We start from the raw sequence: 25,821 nt of genomic DNA, 5'->3' as shown, positions 1-25,821 counted from the left end.
CTTAATCATATCACAATCAACTTTTACCAGTTGAATGTAGACACACACACACAATGTAGACACACACAACACAAATTGTATCACAATCAAGGGTTAGAACTGTTTCAGGGAACAACATTTTTTAGGAACAGAACCCGAACCGAAAACAAAAGTGATCTATACTGTTCCGGAACAGAACCGTTAAACTAAAAGCATGGGAACCGGTTAATAACATTCCTTTACATTTCGGGACTTTTTTTCCAGTCCCACAGAAATCGTAACAAAGCGCCTATGCAAAGCCCCAACTCCGTCACTCAGAAACATATTCCTGCATCTGGCTTCCAGCTGGAAAACTTTGCCAGTGGGTGTGCGTAGGCTACCTGCCCCTCCCCTCCCCTCTGAGGCATAGGTTACTTTAGCCTACTGATGATGTCACAACCATAATTCAGAAATTAGGGAGGTATTTAATTAGAGAAGAATGGATTTACTTTTTCAATGCTAGTTAACGATACTATAGTTATCACGTTTTACATTGGATTTATTAACTACAATAAGGTAAGTTAGCCTAGTGGCAGGTAGCCTAGTGGTTCGAGCGTTGGACTAGTAATCGAAAGGTTGCAAGATTGAATCCCCGAGCTGACAAGGTAAAAATCTGTCATTCTGCCCCTGAACAAGGCAGTTAACCCACTGTTCCTAGGCCGTCATTGAAAATAAGAATTTGTTCTTAACTGACTTGCCTAGTTAAATATTATTCACTATTTATATAAATGATTTAGACAAAAATGTCCAAAATGCACAACTTAATTTTTATGCTGATGATACTGTTATTTACTGTTGTGCCTCGTCTCTTACAAAAGCTTTCCAGAACTTGCAAACTGCTTTTTATACTGTTCAACATACCTTGTGTCAATTAAAACTTATCCTCAATACTGACAAAACTAAATTAATGGTGTTTTCTAAAGCAAGAAATAGACCTCTGAACCTTTCACCTATTACTACCTGTCAGGGCAAGGAGATTGAGGTTGTAACCTCATATAAATATCTTGGAATTTTAATTGGTGACAGCCTCTCTTTTAAATTGCATATTCAACAACTTACAAAATATTTAAACTGAAATTAGGATTTTATTTTAGGAATAAGGCCTGTTTTTCTTTTGAAGCCAGAAGGAGGCTAGTATCAGCTACATGTATGCCTTTACTAGACTATGGGGATATTTGATATATGAATGCTTCCACTCAGTGTTTGAGATCAATTGACACCCTTTACCATGGCACTTTGAGATATATTTTAAACTGCAAAACCCTTACGCACCACTGCACTTTGTATACAAGGGTTGGCTGGCTTTCTCTAGTCACTCGTAGGCTCAGTCACTGGTATACTTTAATTTATAAAGCCATTTTGTGTTTACTACCTTTTAATTTGCGCATTTTTATTGTTCAGAAATGTGGTGGGTACTCTCTTCGTTCGCTGGACTTCATCCTGCTAACTATTCCAAATGTCCGAACTGAATTTGGTAAAAGGGCTTTTATGTACTCTGCCCCATCGTCTTGGAACGCCTTACAAAATACTTTTAAACTGGAAGAACTTGTCCCGATTGGTATTTTTAAATCACTGATGAATGATCTTGAGACTGATACCCTGACATGTCAATGTTTTTAATTTGCTGTTTTTTATTTTTGTTATACTCTTGTGAATTCTATGGTTTTTACTAGATTACTTGTAGTTTTTCATGTTGTTTGTCTGTAATTTTTGTAATGACTTGGTGCTGCCTATCTTGGCCAGGACGCTCTTGAAAAATAGATTTTAAATCTCAATGAGCCCTTCCTGGTTAAATAAAGGTTAAATTAAAATTAAATTAAAATAAAGGTTACACAAACACACACACCACACTGACCAAAAAGTTATTTTGTTGGCATTTACGTATGTCCCCATTACCAGTAAAACATAAGCAAAACCTATTTAATTAATTTACTTGCTGTGCTGTTTCGCTGTTCATTTGTTGTTGTTTCATTCTCAACCAGGATTTCTATGCAACGCCATTTGGGTCTTTGCGTGTCAAAAAAGATACACGTCAAATAACACTATTTGACCTGTCAAATAAGCTTGTTAATCAATCAGGACCTGAATATGACTGCACGTCACATAATAATTTAACGCGTTCATACATTTTTTACGTAGTTATTACACATTGATTACACTATCACTCGTATTTCATGTCACAACGATTCGTCGATACGTATGCTATGATGCTGGTAAAGTTGTCTCACGCACCTACAATGCTGGTCATAAAAAAAAGCTAGCTAGCTCATGGATGCAAACAATGTTCTTCCCCCAAAACATAACAAAACAACATAATCTGTTTCAGTATCTATAGTTAGCTAGCTAACTATATAGCTAGGTGTCATCATCTAAAATAACCCTCATTTATAAGACAGTTCTTATTTGATTCATGGTGGTCGGACCCATCTATGTGAAGCTAGCCACAATGAGGATTAGCCACAATAGTGGACTTTGCGGTTAGCCTTCAGAATAAAAGTATGTCATTGACAGTGATGCAAATGAATACAAATAGAATAATTATGCCATAATTTAATAGATCATGATAAACGAGGTTGGAATGTTATTATATAAAATCAACAAAAGACAGTTATTTGTTAATTTGACAAAAATCTGTTGAAATCACACTGGATGTATTATACTTTAGAGTTGCATTGGGGGCATACTTATTTCACTGTACAGCCTTACCTATGGATTGTGGATCAATGACATGGGTTATCAGTCTACTCAGTGACACCCATAGAAAATTTGCATCGTAGCTCTTATTGCGGGACTCTGAAACAACTGTGAATTGAGCCACATTTATTGTCAACCTATGTGTATTCAACACTATTCCCAAGGAAAAACAACACTGTGTGGATGTTTTGGAGTCTGATAACTCTGAGGAGGACGCTGGGAAAAAATATATTGGGTATTGAGTAGACTGTTACCCCATTTCATTGATCCACAATCCTTAGGTAAAGCTATACAGTGCAATATGAATGTCAATACACACAATAGGCTGAATGGGGAGGTGATTTCACAGTCACAGTCCCGCGATAAGAGATACAACGCTAATATTTGCGTAAAACTCTTCACAATTGTGTTCTGTAGGCGTCACCGAGTAGACTGATACCCTATTTCATTGCTTCACATTCGAACCTTGTTTAATATTATCTAGTCTAAATATGGTATGGTTCCACCAATTGTAACCATCTGCATCACTGTCAAAGAGGTACTTTTATTTTGAAAGCAAACAGCAAATTCCACTATTGTGACTAATCCTTATTGTGGCTAGCTTCACAACACATAACCCAGTCAGGTCGAGCTTCACTAGCAAGATGAAGCTAGCTAGCTGCTTATTAGGTTAGCTGTGGGCAACAGGGTTAAGTAGCTGGCTAGCTATTTATTTTCATGAACTGAAGTTCAATTTCAATAGGCAAACAACAAGTGGCTACCTAGCTAATACTTACTCACAAGGATTCCTAAATCATTGCCAAGAATAGTGAAAATGACTGTAGTTTCTATTGGTCATTGTTTTCAGGCTGGTTGTATTGGTGCTATCTAGGTACCAAGCTAAAGCTAGCTAGCTACCCCAGACGTTGCGGTCGAACAAATAATGCTTTATTACCAACGTGGCATTGTAAACATATCGTTCGTGGCCGGTGTTTGCTTGTTTGCAGACTTTTTTGTACAGCTTTGACAATGCTACTGATAGTAGTGGTGGCGCTTGGCTTGCACTTGCAAATTCAGAACACACAACATTCTATAATAGAACTGTGTTATTTGACGTGTCAAAGTAAGAGCTTATTTAACTCGTCAAATAGTGTTATTGTCAAATAGTGTTATTTGATGTGTATCTTTTTTGACACGCAAAGACCCAAACGGCGCTCCATAGTATGTCGTGAAGCTAATAGCAGTGACGCCTGTCACGTCCTGACCATAGTTCTTGTGTGTTTTGCTTGTTTAGTGTTGGTCAGGATGTGAGCTGGGTGGGCATTCTATGTTGTGTGTCTAGTTTGTCGGTTTCTGTGTTCAGCCTAATATGGTTCTCAATCAGAGGCAGCTGTCAATCGTTGTCCCTGATTGAGAATCATATATAGATGGCTTGTTTTGTGTTGGGGATTGTGGGTGGTTGTCTTCTGTCTTTGTGTTCTGCACCAGATAGGACTGTTTTCGGTTTTCACATTTATTGTTTTGTTGTTTGTAGTGTTCTCATATTCTTTATTAAATTATGTTGAACACTAGCCGCGCTGCATTTGGTCCTCTCCTTCATCCCAGGAAGAAAACCGTAACAACGCCACTCCTGTGTAACTCCGGTAGGGCAACATCTGAACAATAGCGCACTTGGTAACGTTAGTGTATACCAGTGCTCGACCAGTCGCGAAAGCCAACATCACCCACGACAGAGAACGGTTGATTGTCAAGGGCAATGAATTACATTATCTTAGCGTCAATGGATTTCGCCTTCGAGCTGTCTCGCTGAAATTTTCTTACTCTTTCAAATGACTGCTCGACTTGTTGACTGCTCGAGCCACTGTGGGCTAGCTTAGGAATGCTGTGTTGCACGTGTAGCGCAAAATTTTAAGTGGCGTCATTAAGTCATGTACATTGTACATGTACGTTATATAGGTATGCTTTGACATCTTTTTTTCACATTGCCGTTAAACTAGACTAGATGTTGGCATTTTTAGCTAATATCGGTCGATTCCGATATGTTCACCGATATATCGTGCATCCCTAGAAATAATTGAATGTCGAGCTAAATGTAAAAAATATATATATATATTTCAGAGGTTTAAAAAGGAAAAGAAAGGAACGATACAAACCGTGACTTTTTTTGGTTCGAAACCAGTTCCAAACTTTATTTTGCTGGTCAGAACATTGGAAAGGGAAAAAAAAAGAAAAGATAGTTCTGTTCAGAATGAAATGATTGGATTTTTTTTTGGTTTCAACCCCTGATTACAATTCTGTGATATCTCATCACATTTGAGCATATTTGCATATAACACAAATACATTTTTGGGGACACAGGATAAAGACAGCCGTAATATTTTGGTTAAGACATCTCCAGGACAGGACTTACTTAGCCCAAATTATTGATATATACTTTTTTTATCTTTCTAGCTGTAAAATACTTAAGACGTATGTAAAATGCATTTTTGGCAAATTGTTTCAAGATAATGTTATCAATTCCATCTGAGTAAGACTGGAGAATATATGTAAGGATAACCGCACAAACTTCGGTGAATGTAGATGCTTCTGAAGCTGAGAAAAATCTGTTGGCGTGTGGGAAGAGTCTGACTTTTGGGAAATGGCAGTTAAAGGCAAGTACACTAAATTTAGCCTACCAATCGCCAAACGCCTATTTTGACCCAATCACTATCTCTTAAAAGTAAGTTAGTATATACTCCAGTTTCTAACATTTTCTATTAAATGGGCTTTACAATTATATGTGATTCAATGTAGAGAGCTCTTGAAATGATGGATGTATGTCCATTTAAAAGTGCTTAAAATGAATGAAATGTTAATGTCGGTAGTATGATCAACTAAATAAAATATACATTTACATTAAGTTATTGACATTTTTACATTTACTTTTTGAAAGTACTCATATTAAAGTACCAAAACAACCAAAAATCTCAAAATGTATAAGTAAATGCAAAAATCTCTGGTGCCTGGCTTTAAATGTTTCAATATATTCATAGGGCATTTGGGTTATTTAAGTTAATGAGGTATGGATGAAATATGCAAGTAAACCCAGCAGAATATTGCCTTCGGGGCAGGGGCCTGAGGCTGGATAGAAGTACTTCATTTGAAGTGGAATTACTAAAAAGAAATGGTGATGACTCACCGTGTTGATGCAGGGTAGCTCCTTGTTGAGCAGCCAGGGCAGGGACAGCTTGCCTTCCCCACGGTAGCACGACTTGATCCTCTCCCTCATGGCCAGGTTGATCTGATGCAGGGTAAAGAGACACAGGACTGTTTCCCGAGGCGGGTTGGCCCGGTTCTTCTGGCCCTGGGAGAACACCACAAACAGCACATCCTCGTCCTCAGACAGCCCCAAGGCCTGGGCCAGCATTCGACCTGGACGGTGCTTGTAGGCAGACTGGACCAGCCGGTACTCCACCCCATCCTTGGTGCAACCCAGGGGGAACTCCACGTAAGAATAGAACTCGGTGTCGTTGGAACACATCCGCACTATCTTGGAGGTGAAGAACTTTTCACCGGTGGCATCCATCTGGGTGAGCTGTGTGTCCAGCTGCAACGTCAGGAAATAGATGTAGGTACGGCTGGAGAATCCATACACGTAGTAAATGTCAAACGCCGGGTAGAGGGACAGAGTGTCGGAGGGTATCTTGATTTGTGAGGACACAAACTCGTCCTGGTAGACCAGACTGAACATGTTAACACTCTCTTCATCAGCGACTAGTTTACGGCTGGACAGGGTAGGGAAATACTCTGACTTGCCATCGATGGCTGCCCCGATAAACAGCCGGCTGCCCCCCTTCTTCTCATTCTTCCACTTCCCTTCTGTTCTGTCAACCACCACTCCTGCCATGCCGTCGGCCTCCCTGGCTCCAGAGAGGTAATGCTCCTTGCGGTGGTGGGGCTCTCCCAGCTTGAAGAGGTCCTCCAGCCGCAGGAACTGACACACACCCTGCCAGATGCTTCCACATGCTACCAGGCGGTTGCCAGCGTAATCAACCAGCAGCAACTTGTTGACGTTGTCAGAGGACTCCAGTTTATGTGCACAAGCTCGGACGCTGGGAGGGGGGTAACATTTGGCATTGTCATCCACGGGGCCAGTCATGTGTGAACGCAGCTCTGTTAGGTTGGCAGACAGCTTATAGACCCGGTTTACTGCTCCCACATAGACCTCTCCCGTCCGGCTGTGCACTGTGAGATGAGTGAGGCTTGTGTCTGTGACCCTGTAGGTGCCTGTCTCAGGGGGAAGCTTGGTCGGGGCCATAGGGAATGCATTTTCGGTCCCAGATTGTAGAAAAAGGAAAAATATCACCAGCCATTTGGGTGTCATGATTGAGATCTTTTGGTGGTGGGAATAGAGCTCGTCACGTGAGCTTATTGCAGTCCTTGTCCGTCTCAGCTTCAGTGGTTCATGTCTGAAACGAAAAAGAGATGTTGGTTAGGATAGGATAGTATTTATTTACCTTTATTTCAACAGGGAAGTCATATTGAGACAAAAGTTACTTTTACAAATGAGGCCTGAACAATAAAAAAAACAAGCACATACAACAGGCAATGGATTGTATGCACAAGTAAATAGCGTCTGCTCTTCAAAGTTTAATGGGCTTCATGCACTCCAAAAATTAATTAGCGGGAGAAAAAGCACATTCAAGGAGTTGGTGAACTCCTCACTGTAGTCCATTTTGAGGTATTAATGACTAAATGTGCGAGTCAGCCACTGAGACAGTTGTGTGTGTGAGGGAGGTTTAGGGGAGTGTATTGATCGTAGGGCTTCTGCTGGTGCCAGGGATTGTCACTCCCGCTCCCTTCACTCAATGGATTGCTAATAAACTTTTACAGCCATCACCAACACTAATCCAGAGCACATTTGTTAATTAGAAAGTATCGCTACTAAGAAAAGAGAACGTGACGACAACAGAAGATACACAAATGTACAGGGGTAAATTACACAAAGATGTCTGTGCTGCGATATATTAGAAGCCGACCACAGGATTAAGCTCTTGTGCTCAATGGTTCAAACATCACTCCACTGCTCAGCCCCCCCCCCCCCCCCCCCCCCCCATTGATCAGAGCTGCCGGTATGCAGGAGGCTCAACAGCCTGGGGTAGGACTGAGATAGGAAGTAGGAACACAGGAAGAATGGGCCTTTAGCCATCTGACACATTTCAGCAGTTTGGGGTTTCAGGTATTAGCAGCACACAGACAGCACCTCTAGCTCCTTCTAACCGCTACTTTGTTCTCTGGGTGAGGTGCGCAAGATACTCTGTCGTCAGCTCATTTAGTGTGTCCACAGTGTTTGGTGAGTTTTGATATTGACGTTAACTCACAACAGTAGCTTTGTTAGGCTGCTGTGAGTGTAAACATCTTTGAAGACGTGTCTCTGACCTCACTGATTATGAGTCATCATGAAGTAGTTACAGAGAGGGCATGAAAAAACAGGAACTCATCACAAATCCAATCATCCATGTAATAGTGTTTTTCCAGAAAATAATTGTGTCTTACTAGCATTAACTACTCTCCTTTAATGCATTTTATGCCACATTCAACAACAGTTGGGGATATCAAATCCTTTGTTTCGCAAATAGATGCACGCCAAAATAGCACTTCTATCAAAACTGATTACCTTCATTGTGAGAAATGATTTATTTGTGCTCACAGGTCTAAATGGATACGCATGGATAAGAATGGCATTGCAAGACCTCTCCTAGTGATAGTCTCGTGTGAAAAGTGAGATTTTCCCATGTTTTTTTCCTCTTTCATCCACCCATACCACTGATGACAATGACGATGCTTCATGAATACAGAGAATGGATAGAATCATTCCCCCTGCAAAGATCAGTGCAACACTTTCTCATTAGCAGGCACTATTTGAAAAATCTGCCCCCGAGTGTTTTAAGTTTCATAACAAATGGTAGAATGTTTCAATGAATACAAAATATCTATCCGCTGCAAAAATGCTCATGGACAGATAGGAAAAATGTACTGCAAAAGAGAAATTCTGAAGATAGCGCATGCACCCTTCCCTTACACGTCTGTGACTCAACAAAGCACTCACGAAGTTCTGAAACAGAATAGGTGAGGCCACTTGCTGCCTTTAAATTCAGCGCAAAACTCCCAATCATTGTCCATTGTAATACAATGCCGTATTGTAGTACATTTTCTGACTTGTGGAATACTATTGAGCAGCAGTCACAATGATTTCATTACCACAGAAGAGAGAGGAACACAGGTGCCATTTAAAGCTGAATGCCCTAGCAGAAAATCAGGACCTGGAATCTCAGAATTCTAAAGCAGGGATGGTGCTACGGCTGAATTGAAAAGCAGACTCCAATGATTGACTTAAATAACAACTGTAAAGAACATATGAAACCTCAGCGGGAAATAAGACCAGAGAGAGAGAGAGAGAAATACAGAGAGAGAAAGAGATAGAGTGTGTGTGTGTGTGTGTGTGTGTGTGTGTAACTATTAACCATCCGAGAGTAAGCTCATTTGACAGTGATTAGGTTTAGTTGAAGACTTACTAGTGTGGAACATATCCTATGGGTTTGTGATGCGATATGTAATAACCTATAGATTCACTAGGCTATTACTCAATACCTACCAATGGCTTTGTTCAGGTCTAAGACATTATAAGAACAGATTGCACCCAATATTGCACTATTCTGATTCGTAATAAAAATTAACAAGCAAGTTCAGGTTATGTGAAGTGCAATTCCAAGGCTCAGACAGCCCAACTCCACTCTTTCTCCATTATACCATTATTTACCTGGACGTCTATCTACTCGTGTAGTTGGATAAGATGAAGGATGGAGGGGATGAGAACATCAGAATCATCCTTAAATACTGACTGGCTGCTGCTGCCTGCCTGCCATCAAACTCAATATCCTTTAGAGGAGGAGATGGGAGGGGGCCATGTTTTTAGATGAATGGTTAGGAATGGAAAGAGTCTGTCGAGTGTCTGTGAAACGTGAACTCAAAGAAGCAATCAGTGCAAACACAATTTCACTTAATCAAGGACTCTGAAAACACCACTCTCTTTTCACTCGTACTTCTCTAATGAGGGTCAACAGAGCTTGATAAAAAAAAGAATTGCTCTCTTTGCTAAATTAAAGATGCTGTACACTCATGGCTACAGATGACCAATACCAAGAATCTATTTGAGAGGTTCATTTCAAAAGCACTCACCCCTGCTCAACTTTTAAAAGTTCACATATGGGTCCGTTGGCCTCTTACTTCGTACAGTAAACTACTGCAGGGTGGCAGGTAGCCTCATGGTTAAGAGTGTTGGGTCAGTAACCGAAAGGTCGCTGTTTCCAATCCCCAAACCGACTAGGTTACAAATCTGTCAATATGCCCTTGAGCAAGGCGCTTAACCCTAATTGCTCTGGATAAGTGCGTCTGCTAAAGGATTTAAATGTCAGATTGAGTAGGACCACCAAGATCTTTCCTTTTATAATCAAGTCATATTTTTGCCATAAAAATTTATATGTATTGGGACGAATACAGCATACATTTATTTTGAGATTGCCTGCGATGACAACAAGCTCAGTCCGATGATGCTATGACACACCGCCCCAGACCGTGACGGACCCTCCACCTCCAAATCGATCCCGCTCCAGAGTACAGGCCTCGGTGTAACGCTAATTCCTTCGACGATAAACGCGAATCCGACTATCACCCCTGGTGAGACAAAACCGCGACTTGTCAGTGAAAAGCACTTTTTGCCAGCCCTGTCTGGTCCAGCGACGGTGGGTTTGTGCCCATAGGCGACGTTGTTGCCGGTGATGTCTGGTGAGGACCTGCCTTACAACAGGCCTACAAGCCCTCAGTCCAGCCTCTCTCAGCCTATTGCGGACAGTCTGAGCACTGATGGAGGGATTGTGCATTCCTGGTGTAACTCTGGCAGTTGTTGTTGCCATCCTGTACCTGTCCCGCAGATGTGATGTTCGGATGTACCGATCCTGTGCAGGTGTTGTTACACGTGGTCTGCCACTGCGAGGACGATCAGCTATCCGTCCTGTCTCCCTGTAGCGCTGTCTTAGGCGTCTCACAGTACGGACATTGCAATTTATTGCCCTGGCCATATCTGCAGTACTCATGCCTCATTGCAGCATGCCTAAGGCACGTTCACGCAGATGAGCAAGGACCCTGGGCATCTTTCTTTTGGTGTCCTAAGATTCATAACTGTGACCTTAATTGCCTACCGTCTGTAAGCTGTTAGTGTCTTAACGACCGTTCCACAGGTGCATGTTCATTAATTGTTTATGGTTCATTGAACAAGCATGAGAAACAGTGTTTAAACCCTTTACAATGAAGATCTGTGAAGTTATTTGGATTTTTACCAATTATCTTTGAAAGACAGGGTCCTGAAAAAGGGACGTTTCTTGTTTTGTTGAGTTTAAGTCCATTACATCAGTGGATAAAGGAGCTCATAGGGGACAAACGAAGGAAGTCAAAGAATCATCTGATTGTTTCCTCTTTCTGTTATTTTAGTACTGTTTATCATCCTGTAGGACTGGAGGGTCAGTAGTTCCCTCTCCATTTTCTCTCTATTACAGCAGAAATGAGAACAGGAATCCTGGCTGAGACACTGGCCCAATGTTGTTCATTATGAACACAAACCAATCCCCAAAGACCACTCACTTGCATAAAGGAAACAAACTTATTGCACAACTTATTACACAGTACCATAAACTAAACTAAGGAACAACAAGGGTAAAGAATGGCTAATACACTGCATAGGCAGATATTGGTATGGAATACCAGTGTGTGTTCCCATTAGGATGTTTCCTTTAGTCTTTGGTCAGACAATTAAGAAATTGGTACCATTACTTTAACCATTAGAATTTCAAAGATAAAGCTTACTGTGAGCATGAGCCTCAGCACATGGTGTCCACATTGTGAGTGTGGCTTTAACACATTGGGTAACTATTAGGTCAATCTATTGGAGGTTGCTCAATGTTTTTCTGCTCTACTTGTTGCCTATCATTTGTAACCACATAGGGTGTTTCATTTAAAGCCATTCCCTGGCTGTTACTTTTGGGAAGAGAGAGAAAGAAATTACCTACCCAGGAAAAAGAAAAACAAAAGACGTTATTAAAGATAAAAGCTAAGTGTGTTACCTCCATGGCAGAGCAGGAGCAGACCATGGAGAGGATGATATTAAACTGAGAAACGGCTTGCAGACAGAAGCTATAACCAATGTCTGTGACTCTCCTTGCCAACTAAGCCTGGACCTTACTTAGCCAATGATATCATGAAACTCTAATGCCCCTTGTATACAATGACAAATACAGGATAGAATCTTGCTTTGGTGATTTCAAGATCCCATGTCTGAACTGGCTGACCACATCTGCTCTCTGATATAGATGAGCCAATAGGTTTTGAGGTATGCAAATGAGTTTATTAGGTGTTCCATAGCCTTTATTTCACCAACAATTTTACCATTTATGAGTGTTAGCTGTAGTTTAGAGGAATAGGCTCAAGCACTAACAGTTTCATTCAAACTCATTCATACAGGGAGGGTAAAGTGAGGGTGAAAGAAGGGTGAAGGCCGGTCCCTCCATTAGTTTCTTTCCTTATAATCTCATAATATCTGGATTAGTCTAAAAACTGGCATTATTCTGCTGTGCTGACATTAAAAGACAACCAGACATCAGACAAGTGCTTGTTTGTGCAAATATTTTGTGGCACATGAACAGGACGGCCCTTGTGTTGGCCCTGTATTAATTGCAACCTCCCTATAACCTATGGTTTAAACATAATTTTCGTCAACAGTGGCTATAATTTTAATTGTTAAAATACACATTGTATCGTCTGCAGTTTCCTCCCTTGTGAAACCGTCAATATTTCACAGGGATGAAATAGGCTACGTGATTTGAAATTGCATTGTGAAGAAATCCATTGTCTTACTAATTGAGAAGGACATTTGAGGCAATGGGTAGCCTATTAGATTATAGTTATTCACAGAAGGGAATGTGTTGCTAATTCGCGTCCACATTTTCTGATCACAAATGCGAAGTCACGTGACAATATTTCAAAGGAGCTGTTACAGATGTATCAGGCAATAGTAACCTGTGTGAAAACAACCCGGAGACGAATACACCCTGTTCGTGTAGCAGCCAGGTAATCCAATTGGCAGGTCCGGCTTGGAAGACTATTGTAGTCACATAAAAAGCGCAGATTCCCAATGTAATAACATTAATCTGCCAAATTAAACCTTAACGTTGACATTCAACCTATATAATAGTCTACTGTGTTTTGGCTTAATCAACTCTCTAGGAAAATAACCTACCCATGATGTTATCAGATATTTGCAGATGTTGGATAATAATTCATGTGTCGTTTTGTAAATAAGAAAATGAACTATGTATGAAGACCAAGGTGTTCCCATGTTAATTTCAATGAAATATATGGCAAATCGATGTTTTTCAATCAGATAAATAATGTTTTTAACGCCCCCTTTGTTCTGAATGGAACGGCGGCGTCTCCTTGTATCACACACTATGCTACACACCCAGGCAAAGCCCGCACGCATCCTTTCAAAAGGCATGAGAAAACTAAAACATGCAGTCCAACTGACGATTGCTTATGAATATGTTATAATCACATTCAAGATACAAACTGCATGGTGTTCTAAAAGCCATATAAAGCCCCGTCATGGTTTTAAAAAAAACATGCTTCGGAATCAAACGTTTTAACGTTATTCTTTCTCACCAGCATCGGCATCGTGAGATGAGATCGGCAATGAAACACGGGCTCGTGGACCTACCTGTATTTAAAGTGCAACAGTTACATCCACAACCACGTACAGTTCTTTACCCCGCGGTAATCACATAGGCCTATAATTATTTGTTAATTAATTCTGTGCAAAAATCCTCGAAATAAACCAGCAGGGAATTCACTGCTTGAATTGCATGACAGTCTCTAACCATTAGGAATAGTCTTGCTTTCTTCAGGAGGAGAAAGGTTTGGGAAGCAATCCCTTTATGGAACGTACCACTTTCAACACGGGGATTGAAACTCACTGTTGTTCAATAAACCATAGAATAAGAACAAATACGATTGCTACACTGAGTTACGAACGAACTATTACATCTATTTAATTACAATACACAGTTTTTCTTCACTTTGGGTCTCTATTTATTAGAATGATATATGATCACATTTGGCATGTGCTTAAATCTATCCTAGTACCCTATTTGGAACAGGCTCGCCCATAATTTAGTATTTTTCTACCAAACCCAGTCCCAGAAGTTAGGGAGAAGGATGGATTTCCAAGGCGGATGGAGATGTTTGCTACAATATGACGACGAGATACATGAATGAATGATACAAATGTTGCAGATAAATTAGTCTAAACTCTCTCACGTGGAAATAATTGTTAGACCTGATCTGTGACTGTCTCCAGGTTATGACTTCAAGGGAATTTCTGTGCTTCAACCAAAGCAAAATGTAACTCATATTATCAGTCATTTTAACTCTGCAGAGTCACCAATCAATATTTTTATACAGACCTCTTGGAACTGGACAATGTGTTGTTTATAAACATTTATAACTGATATATTAAATGTTTCAATTACAGATGAAGAAGAAAAAAAGTAGGATACAATTTCATAAACCCAATGGTTATTTCCTCTAATTACCTGGCTCCATCTGCACCTTTGTTTAAGACACTCAATACCTTGTCTATTTATGACATTAATGTATGCCAATTATGCACTTTCATCTACTAATACTCATACCTCCCAGACAGTTTACCTAAAACCTTCAATGGATGCTTTGTTAGACTAGTCAAGGTCATATCACCTCTACCTTACTTGTCACCCTAGACCCACTTCAATTTGCTTACCGCCCCAATAGGTCCACAGACGATGCAATCGCCATCACACTGCCCTATCCCATCTGGACAAGAGGAATACCTATGTAAGAATGATGTTCATTGACTACAGCTCAGAATTAAACACCATAGTACCTCATCATTAAGCTTGAGGCCCTGGGTCTCAACCCTATCCTGTGCAATTGGGTCCTGGACTTACTGACGGGCCGCCCCCCCAGGTGGTGAGGGTAGGAAACAACATCTCCACTTTGCTGATCCTCAACACTGGGGCCCCACAAGGGTGCGTGCTCAGCCCCCTCCTGTACTCCATGTTCACCCATGATTGCGTGGCCATGCACGCCTCCAACTCAATCATCAAGTTTACAGACGACACAACAGTAGTAGGTTTGATTACCAACAACGACGAGGCTCTCGGAGTGTGGTTTCAGGAAAATAACCTCTCACTCAACGTCAACAAAACAAAGGAGATGATCGTGGACTTCAGGAAACAGCAGAGGGAGCACCCCCCTATCCCCATCGAGTGGACAGCAGTGGGGAAGGTGGAAAGGTTTAAGTTCCTCGGCGTACACATCACGGACAAACTGAAATGGCAGTGTGGTGAGTGTGGTGAAGAAGGGAGTGTGGTGAAGAAGGCGCAACAGAGCCTCTTGAACCTCAGAAGGCTGAATAGATTTGGCCTGTCACATAAGACCCTCACAAACTTTTACAGATGCACAATTGAGAGCATCTTGTCGGGATGTATCACTGCCTGGTACGGCAACTGCACCGCCCACAACCTCAGGGCTCTCCATAGGGTGGTGCGGTCTGCCCAACGCATCACCGGGGGCAAATTATCTGCCCTCCAGGACACCTACAGCACCCGATGTCACAGGAAGGCCAAAAAGATCATCAAGGACAACAACCACCCGAGCCACTGCCTGTTCACCCGGCTACCATCCAGAAGGCGATGTCAGTACATGTGCATCAAACCTGGGACCAAGAGAGTGAAAAACAACTTCTATCTCAAGGCCATCAGACTGTTAAACAGCCATCACTAGCACAGGGAGGCTGCTGCCTACCTACAGACTTGAAATCATTGGCAACTAAAATAAATGGAACACTAGTCACTTGAATAATGTCTACATATCTTGCGTTACCCATCTCATACAGTTGAAGTCGGATGTTTACATACATCTTAGCCAAATACATTTTAACTCAGTTTTTCACAATTCCTGACATTTAATCCTCGTAAAAATGCCCTGTTTTAGGTCAGTTAGGATCACCACTTTATTTTAAGAATGTGAAATGTCAGAACAATAGTAGAGAGAATGATTTATTTCAGCTTTTATTTCTTTCACCACATTCCCAGTGGGTCAGAAGTTTACATACACTCAATTAATATTTGTTATCATTGCCTTTAAATTGTTTAACTTGGGTCAAACGTTTCGGGAAGCCTTCCACAAGCTTCCCACAATAAGTTGGGTGAATTTTGGCCCATTACTCCTGACAGAGCTGGTGTAACCGAATCAAGTTTGTAGGCGTCCTTGCTCGTACAGGCTTTTTCAGTTCTGCCCACAATTTTTTTTATGGGATTGAGGTCAGGGCTTTGTGATGGCCACTCCAATACCTTGACTATGTTGTCCTTAAGCCATTTTGCCACAACTTTGGAAGTGTGCTTGGGGTCATTGTCCATTTGGAAGACCCATTTCCTACCAAGCTTTAACTTCCTGACTGATGTCTTGAGATGTTGCTTCAATATATCCACATAATTTTCTTTCCTCATGATGCCATCTATTTTGTGAAGTGCACCAGTCCCTCCTGCAGCAAAGCACCCCCACAACATGATGCTGCCACCCCCGTGCTTCATGGTTGGGATGGTGTTCTTCGGCTTGCAAGCATCCCCCTTTTTCCTCCAAACATAATGATTGTCATTATGGCCAAACAGTTCTATTTGTGTTTCATCAGACCAGAGGACATTTCTCCAAAAAGTCCGATCTTTGTGCTCATGTGCAGTTGCAAATCGTAGCCTGGCTTTTTTATGGCGGTTTTGGAGCAGTGGCTTCTTCCTTGCTGAGCGGCCTTTCAGGTTATGTCGATATAGGACTCGTTTTACTGTGGATATAGATACTTTTGTACCTGTTTCTTCCAGCATCTTCACACGGTCCTTTGCTGTTGTTCTGGGATTGATTTGCACTTTTCAAAGTACGTTCATCTCTAGGAGACAGAACGCGTCTCTTTCCTGAGCGGTAGGACGGCTGCGTGGTCCCATGGTGTTTATACTTGCGTATTATTGTTTGTACAGATGAACGTGGTCCCTTCAGGCGTTTGGAAATTGCTCCCAAGGATGAACCAGACTTGTGGAGGTCTACAATAATTTTTCTGAGGTCTTGACTGATTTCTTTTGATTCTCCCATGATGTCAAGCAAGGAGGCACTGAGTTTGAAGGTTGGCATTGAAAAACATCCACAGGTACACCTCCAATTGACTCAAATGATGTCAATTAGCCTATCAGTTCCATAACCGCAACTGTTCTGCCTGCGGTTATGGAACCCTTACCTGTCCCAGACCTGCTGCTTTCAACTCTTAATGAACGGCTATGAAAAGCCAACTGACATTTATTCCTGATTATTATTTGACCATGCTTGTCATTTATGAACATTTTGAAAACCTTGGCTCTCTCTAATTCTCTTCTTCTCTCTTTCTTTCTCTCTCTCGGAGGACCTGAGCCCTAGGACCATACGTCAGGACTACCGGGCATGATGACTCCTTGCTGTCCCCAGTCCACCTGGCCTTGCTGCTATTCCAGTTTCAACTGTTCTGCCTGCGGTTATGGAACCCCTACCTGTCCCAGACCTGCTGTTTTCAACTCTTAATGATCGGCTATGAAAAGCCAACTGACATTTATTCCTGATTATTATTTGACCATGCTTGTCATTTATGAACATTTTGAAAATCTTGGCTCTCTCTAATTTTCTCCTTCTCTCTTTCTTTCTCTCTCTCGGAGGACCTGAGCCCTAGGACCATACATCAGGACTACCGGGCATGATGACTCCTTGCTGTCCCCAGTCCACCTGGCCTTGCTGCTATTCCAGTTTCAACTGTTCTGCCTGCGGTTATGGAACCCCTACCTGTCCCAGACCTGCTGTTTTCAACGTTTAATGATCGGCTATGAAAAGCTAACTGACATTTATTCCTGATTAATATTTGACCATACTTGTCACTTATGAACATTTTGAACATCTTGGCCATGTTCTGTTATAATCTCCACCCGGCACAGCCAGAAGAGGACTGGCCACCCCTCATAGCCTGGTTCCTCTCTAGGTTTCTTCCTAGGTTTTGGCCTTTCTAGGGAGTTTTTCCTAGCCACCGTGCTTCTACACCTGCATTGCTTGCTTTTTGGGGTTTTAGGTTGGGTTTCTGTACAGCACTTCGAGATATTAGCTGATGTACGAAGGGCTATATAAAATAAACTTGATTTGATTTGATCCGAAGCTTCTAAAGCCATGATATAATTTTCTGTAATTTTCCAAGCTGTTTAAAGGCACAGTCAACTTAGTGTATGTAAACTTCTGACCCACTGGAATTGTGATACAGTGAATTATAAGTGAAATAATCTGTCTGTAAACAATTGTTGGAAAACGTTCTTGTGTCATGCACAAAGTAGATGTCCTAACCGACTTGCCAAAACTATAGTTTGTTAACAAGACATTTGTGGAGTGGTTGAAAGACGAATTTTAATGACTCCAACCTAAGTGTAAGTAAACTTCCGACTTCAACTGTGTGCATATACTGTATCCTATACTATTCTACTGTATCTTATTCTATGCTGCTCTGACATTGCTCGTCCATATATTTTTCTATTCTTATTTCTGTCTGTGCAATGAACTGCAACGCTCCCCATCCAACCTGACAGAGCTTGAGAGGATATGCAGAGAAGAATGGGAGAAACTCCCCAAATACAGGTGTGCAAAGCTTGTAGCGTCAATCCCAAGAAGACTTAAGGTTGTAATCGCTGCCAGAGGTGCTTCAACAAAGCACTGAGTAAAGGGTCTGAATACTTATGTAAATTACATATTTCAGTTTTAGATTTTTATAATTGTGCAACAAGTTTTTGCTTTGTCATTATGGGTTATTGTGTGTAGATTGATGAGGGAAAAAACAATTGAATCCATTTTAGAATAAGGCTGTAACGTAGTAAAATGTGAAAAAAGTCAAGCGGTCTGAATACTTTCCGAATGCACTGTACAATTCTTTTAGAGTACCGTTTTCCCTGAACAGCGTAAATATATAAGAAATAATTAATGCAAGGCTATTCTGATTCTGCAGTATGCACCTTATGTATGGGAGTCATAACCTATCAATGATGTCGTCTGTCCTTCACCAGTGATGAGGTTTGATGTCAACCACCAGTCAGCAGCAAAGCTTATTCAAATCATGTGGCCTGTTTAGGAGAAATGACACCTGCAATCCCCCACTGCACTAAACACAAATTCAGCTAAAGTACATTAGGTGTCTCCACAAACTACTTGTCTTTGTTGTGGTTTAAATTAATAGCATTGGATGCATTTCTATTTGTCAACGTACAGAGTATACCAAACATTAGGAACACCTTCCTAATATTGAGTTGCTCCCCCACTTTTTGCCCTCAGAACAGTCTCAATTCATCAGGGCATGGACTCTACAATGTGTCGAAAGCGTTCCACAGGGATGGATGCTGGTTCATGTTGACTCCAATGCTTCCCACAGTTGTGTCAAGTTGGCTGGATGTCCTTTGAGTGGTGAACCATTATTGATAGACATGGGAAACTGTTGAGCGTGAAAAACCCAGCAACGTTGCAGTTCTTGACACAAACCAGAGAGCTTGTCAGCTACTAACATACCCCGTTCAAAGGCACTGAAATGTTTTTTCTTGTCCATTCACCCTCTGAATGGCACACATACACAATCCATGTCTCCTTCTTTAACCTGTCTCCTCCCCTTCATCTACACTGATTGAAATGGATTTAACAAGTGACATCAATAAAGGATCATAGCTTTCATCTGGATTCACCTGGTCAGTCTATGTCATGGAAAGAGCAGGTATCCTTAATGCTTTGTATACTCAGTGTATGTGGGCCTTCATGAGGCCTGGGAACTGGAACCATATAATGCAAAACATTTCATTAGGTAGTATGGTATTCTAGGTTGAATCACACTCATTGAGTTGATGGGATTGGAATTGGACCAGTCCAGACACAAAAACCGTAAAGTTCCTAAAATAACCCTTGGTTTGGGTTGGGTGGGTTAGGAATGACCAAGTTGCCTGGCTCGCATTGGTAGCCTCCCTGTCCCTGTCCCTGTAATCCAGTTGGAGTTTGAGCATGGCAGGTTTGGCCACGTGTACTCCCTCCCTCTGTAATTGTGACTGTCTCTAATTGAAGCCACTTGAGGAAGACAGCCCTTCCTCCTCAGTTCCTCGACCACACTGTGCTTTCGGAGGATGGTGCCCTGCTGAATGCTGGGAGATGTGAGCAGGGGAAATGCAGGACCATGAACCTCCAGAGCAGATGAAATGTCCATGTGGTTTCCTTTGAAAAACACAAACCTCATCACAGGGACCCCAGCATCTTTACTGGAGCCACCCTCCAATCATATTTGGTGTGGGGTGTTCTTCCCAGATGTGTTTTTTTACATTTATTTTGTCTTGGGAACTACAAAAATACACTGCATCAATGAAGTTTCTAAATATAAGAAAACTATTATTCAGCAGTCATAGCAAAGTTCAATGGATTCCTCCAGAAAGGTTGCCATGTCTGGAAATGTCATTGCAAACAGATGACTCCCACTGAGGACACACAGTAACTAATTCTATCAATCTAATTACAGTTATTTTCTTATTCAATGAGCATCGATTGATAAATGTACAGAATATTCTGATATCAGTCTACAAAGCAGGTCTCTGTTATCATGGGACAATGATAATATGCCAGATACAAAATGGAAATCAGAACGGTATTGGCATTTTACATACAGGCCTATGGCACATGGTCTCTTTAGTACTGTATATGATCTCAGTCCAATTCTGTAATATTCATTTACCATTTGATAGAATAAAATAGTCTGTCCTTTATGATGATGTCAGGTTCTCCCTGGAAGTATCCTTATTAATTAGATTGCATACATTATTATCAGACTTAGTGCAGTTCAGAAGCAGTAGTCCCTTACGGGTCCTGTCTTCTCATGGGGCTGGAGCGGGGCCAGAGTGTATTAGAGAAAGACACTTCTTGAGTGTTACACAGATATATTGTTATGTTGAGGGACCTATGATTTCTGCAGTTAAACTTCATTAACCTCAATATGAATGAATTATTTAAGAAACCATTAATACTTTAAACTCAGCCTTTGAAATAAGAAATGATGTTGGCAATTTCAGAGGCTGGAAACATCTAATGGCCAAAGTTAATTCCACATGCTTTAACATTACTCTGTGCTGTAGTCAGCCTGAGAGCCTGCCTTGAACTGCACTCTACCCCCTGGAAGCCACCACTGCCTCCCAGTGGCTACAGGAATGCAACAATCAAACAAATTAGTTATTTTTGTAGACAGATACACATAGGGCTCTATTCAATCATAGCAAGTTGTCTAATGTCTCCAGGGTAAGAGAACAACATTTTTATTGCACTGAGAGAATATATGTTTGGATTATTAAATCAATAAAACAACTCAACATGTCACCCCCAGCTCTGCTGCAGTCAGTCTTTGCCAAACACTCAGCTGTACTAGAATATTCTGCTGGTACAGAAGCCTACCTACTGTATATATTTCCATTTTAACACAACACACCCTCTTGTCCCCAATAGTTGTTGTCCTGTTTTCGCAGTAATCACAATTTCAAAACTATTTGTCTTCAGCCAAAATCACAAGATGTGAAGCTTTCTTAATTTCCCAGAAAACCATGCTTGTAGTTACTGTTGCGAGTTCACCTATCATAGAATCTTATTTTCACACCCCCAAAAAAGTTAATGGCCATTTGCATTTCCAAGGATCAAACTGAAAATAGCGCTCCCCTTCAGGTTGTAACAGTTTGAAATGTTCATGACACACACACACACCCACACACACCCGTTGGTTTTACTATCCATGTGGGGACCAAAGAATGTATTCCCATTCAAAATCTTATTTTCCCTAACCCCTAACCCTAACCCTAACTACACAGAGAGAGAGAGAGAGACTTGGCAAACAGAAATTGTTACTACTACGGAGGAGGAATGTACGTGTAAATTGATGCCTACTCCCTGTTAATTTGCTCAAGTCACCATAAAAAGGGTTGCAGCATGCATGACAATGCTCCTTTCTATTGACTGCTGGGCAGTTAGGCCTGTCCCCAGGCTGCTTCTTCCACAGCACTGCAGCTTTAGTCCCATGAGCCTCACATCTGGCCCCTATAAGCCACTGCAGCTGTTTGTGAAATCATGTGTGTAGTTTAGAGGATCCAGACCACAAAGAGCCCCCTCCTTCCCTTAACCACAGTGAGGTGGAAAGGAAAACTGGTACATTTGACTGTTTGAGCCTGTATCTCATGAAGGTTCTCGTTAAAATCAAGCCAGTAGTCCTGTCTCATTGTAAAGATGTATTTTTAGGCCTTTCATGCAGCGGTTTATGTGCTAATTTTCTTTCAAATGTGTATGATTGCTTGGGTTCGTAATGGAAAACAACTGATCTCAAACTCTTAAAATGTGACATAAGAGAACACTTATCAAGTATGGCGATACACAGTAAAAAGACAGGAAAGCACTATATAGCTGCTTCTCATAGTGCATTATATCACTACAGTTTACAATAGTGTACAATTTCCATTGTGTTGTTTTTATCTTATTGCAAAAAAAATAAGTAAACTTCAAGATGGAGCTGAAACAGTTGCTAAGCAACACTTTTTTGTGCTGTGCCCCAACAGCAGTATTCACATTATTCCAGTCGGTGGGATATTCCAGGGGGGAAATGACTTTTCAGTTTGCATTAAACGCTGCATAGATATCTGGGAAAGTTCTCCATGCATTTTTCTACTCGATTGACATGGAATTTCTTGTGGCAATATATTGAGTAAAACTCAAAACATGAGATGCCAAAAATAATCTACAGTAAATACAGCAGTATTTTACAGTATACAGTGATATTGTGAATACTAGTGTATGTGGTAATACTAATAGGCTAGAGAGAAAAATATAGAGATAATAGTAGTATGAAATGTATGGCCATACTTATGTATAATGATCAATAAAGATGGTCTATGCTCAGGGCATCACAGTAGATGGACAGTAGGTAATGACTGGTATCAGTGATGGGTTGAGTGGCAATTTGGTAAGCAGCTGTTGTTCACTGATACACAGGCCTTTCCACTTGAATTCCAATTCATGCATGCCTGTGGTCTCCTTTCCACTCTTTGAGCCAACACCCCAAGTCTTGGAGCTGCATCAGCAAAGCCACTGCCACGCAGCACACTCACTGTGCCATCCCCCCACTTCTGCTATTTCAGAAAGAGCTGTACTTTGTGATTGGAGAGAATGAGTGAGTGAGTGAGATAGAGAGATAAAGAAAGCGAGCGAGAAAGTTAGAGAGGAAGTGAGAGAGAAAGTGAGACAGAGAAAGGGAGGGAGAAAGAACACAGTATGTATAAGTTTCAGAGGGAGTATAATACATTTTAACCATAGTTCCTGCTGCACTACCAGCATCCTTTGCTGTAATCATTGTACACTCCCAAACCTCCTACACTCCAGCTCTTTGCCCCAGAGAGTCCAACTCATAGGCATTCTCAAACTGAACTGGAGAGAATTCAGTTAGCTTGATGCTCGCCTCTAGCCTGTAGCTTAATCCCATATCAATGTATTAATCAATAAACATATCCAGTGATGGTGACATTTACATTACAGTTTGAAGTCTAGGGGGAACTGACAAAGGCACTAAGACAGGAAAACATTGTATGTTGCCCAGACACTGTATGAGACAATTCTTAAAGGCCCAGTGCAGGCAATAATGTGATTTTCCTGTATTTTATATATATTTTCACACTATGAGGTTGGAATAATATTTTGAAAATGATGATAATGTCCTTTTAGTGTAAGCGGTGTTCGAAAATAGTATCGGAAATGTCAGCCTGTATTGGTGGGATTGAGTTTTGGCCTGCCTAGTTAATAGACTAATAAGAAAATGAGTTCCACACCTCTTTGCCAATAACACATAGTTTTCAGTTTTCCCCTGCCAACTCAGACCAATCCCAGACAGTCCTGGCAAAATTATTGTTTGAGAAATTGCTCTTTGCTATGAAGCTTTTTTTGTTTCTTTTGGATCATTTTAATTGAAATCAGTTACAGTAAGGTACTTAATTGTTACTCAGAAATGATTTGATATTGAGATAAAAATGGCTGCATTGGACCTTTAAAGGTGCACTGTCACTCGCTACACATTCTGTAGCTATGGCGTAATCCAGTGGACTTTCTGTGGGTCTGGAAGTGTCATAATGTCATTATGTGGATTTCATTACAGCTATTGAACTTTTGCCTCTTTTCACCAGAGTCAAACTACTGAGCGTTCAGTCCTGCCAGGTATTTAATTGAAACCAGCCTCTTCCCCTCTCTACCTCCTGTCTTACAGCACTTTGACAGCGGTCCAACCCAACTCCCTCTCACCCCTTCATCCCTCTACTTACCTTCTGGCTCTAACCCTCAGCAGCTCAGAGCAATATACATCCAAAACCCCCATTCATTCAATGCCAACACACATATTCACAAAGGCCAGAGTTGATTTTGTAATCTTCACCCTCCACCCTCCCTCTCCCTCACACTCATTTTCGTACCGAACAACACTGTGTGCAATTGGATTCATGTTATTTTTCTTTATTCATATGGATATGGATTTATTTTCATTGATATTTGACCTAAAAGATAGGAAAGGTCTTACTGTAAAATTGATTTCTCTGAATGTATTGAATAGTAATTGAAGTAAGAAAACAGATGGGTAATGAGATCAGATGCAAGATATGGACCAATCAATACTTTTCCGCTCGTAAAAAAGCCTATACAAGTCAGGATCAATTTCTAAGTGCCCACCCTATACGCTCTGTGTCTGTAGTTTACACAATGGCCACAGGCTATGGTTGACTATTTCAACTTAGCTTCGTATTAACGTGAAACATTTGTCTTAGGAGAGCAGTTTTACACCTTATCTGCATTTTACTCACTGGTAACATTAACAATCCTAAGAGATCAACCACACAATGACCCACTTAGACTAAATAGAATAACTTCTGCCACATCAATACTGAATAATAAACTGATACAAATAATAGAACTTGTGGCATTTTAACGTAATGCTATCCAGATAACTACTTTTCTTTCTCTGATGTATTTGCACACAAAGCAAATCCGTCCCACTCAGTATGACAGTTACTGTACGATGTAGAGGCACATTTTGTTCTGATTTATTTATGAGTTTCTGTTAGGATGAGATTCTATTGATCCCCTAAGGGGAGATTTGATATCAGCCGTCGATACATCAGACACACCAGCAAATAAACATCAGAATAGGTCTAAATATGTATTCCGCTTTAGTGCATTTTAATGTGTGTGTATGTGTGTGTGTATGTGTGTGTGTGTGAAGCTGAGTGAGGGGTTGCTATGAGATAGCTGGAGGCTTGGGTTGAGAAGCCATGGCAGAAGGTCATTAGATTCTCATTTCACATTAGCATCTGCTGAATGGGATTAGCCATCCAGCCGAGTTTAAACCCCTGACATGCCACAGGCTCTGCCAACTAGAAAATGGAGTGGTCATTAGCAACACCCCCTCAAGTGTCTCTTTTTTTCTGCCTAAATCCAATACCCTCTCACTTTCTGATGCTCCTCTCAGCATTGGGTCTCCATGGATGGGGTAGAAAAAAATATGTTATTGTGGGCAAGTTTCTATAGGAACATGACATAGGACCACACATTTAAACCAGTGGCTATAATTGGTTAGATATTGAAGTGTATTGCAGACTTAATCTCCAGACTGCTCCCAGTTTTTTTCTGCAGACAGAGTATTAGCTTGGTACCTGGAAGACATGTACACTGCAATGATTGTGTGGTACACAGGGCTAATACAAAGACATATTTCAAAGAACCTTGAAGACATTGTTGTCTTTATTGTAAGTCCTTGTTACCAGCAATTAGTAGACATCAAAGCAATAAAGCATGAGTCTACCTGTGAAAACACATTTTACAATAGCTGAAACGTCAATAATGAAAAAAACTAATGATCTCCTGTTACTA

General features: G+C 41.0%; 1 protein-coding gene across 2 annotated transcripts in view; it reads right to left on the bottom strand.

Annotated features, from left to right (window-relative positions):
• LOC129830101 (plexin A3) overlaps positions 1-13,703 on the bottom strand; it is a 119,680-nt gene extending 105,977 nt beyond the window's left edge. Inside the window, exons 1-2 of one of the 2 annotated variants that reach the window (XM_055892330.1) lie at positions 13,496-13,703; positions 5,870-7,139 (exon numbers count right to left, since the gene is read on the bottom strand). In XM_055892330.1, coding sequence (XP_055748305.1) covers positions 5,870-7,054 — 1,185 coding nt within the window. In that variant the 5' untranslated portion in view covers positions 7,055-7,139; positions 13,496-13,703. The remainder of the gene's footprint in view (positions 1-5,869; positions 7,140-13,495) is intronic. The other variant, XM_055892331.1, reaches the window with a different exon arrangement.
• Positions 13,704-25,821: the final 12,118 nt, after the last annotated feature.

Source organism: Salvelinus fontinalis, chromosome 31 (genome assembly GCF_029448725.1).
Source record: "Salvelinus fontinalis isolate EN_2023a chromosome 31, ASM2944872v1, whole genome shotgun sequence".
NCBI classification, from domain to species: Eukaryota; Metazoa; Chordata; class Actinopteri; order Salmoniformes; family Salmonidae; genus Salvelinus; species Salvelinus fontinalis.
The sequence above is the reverse complement of the archived record's forward strand: the minus strand, read 5'-3'. Positions and strand labels throughout refer to the sequence as shown.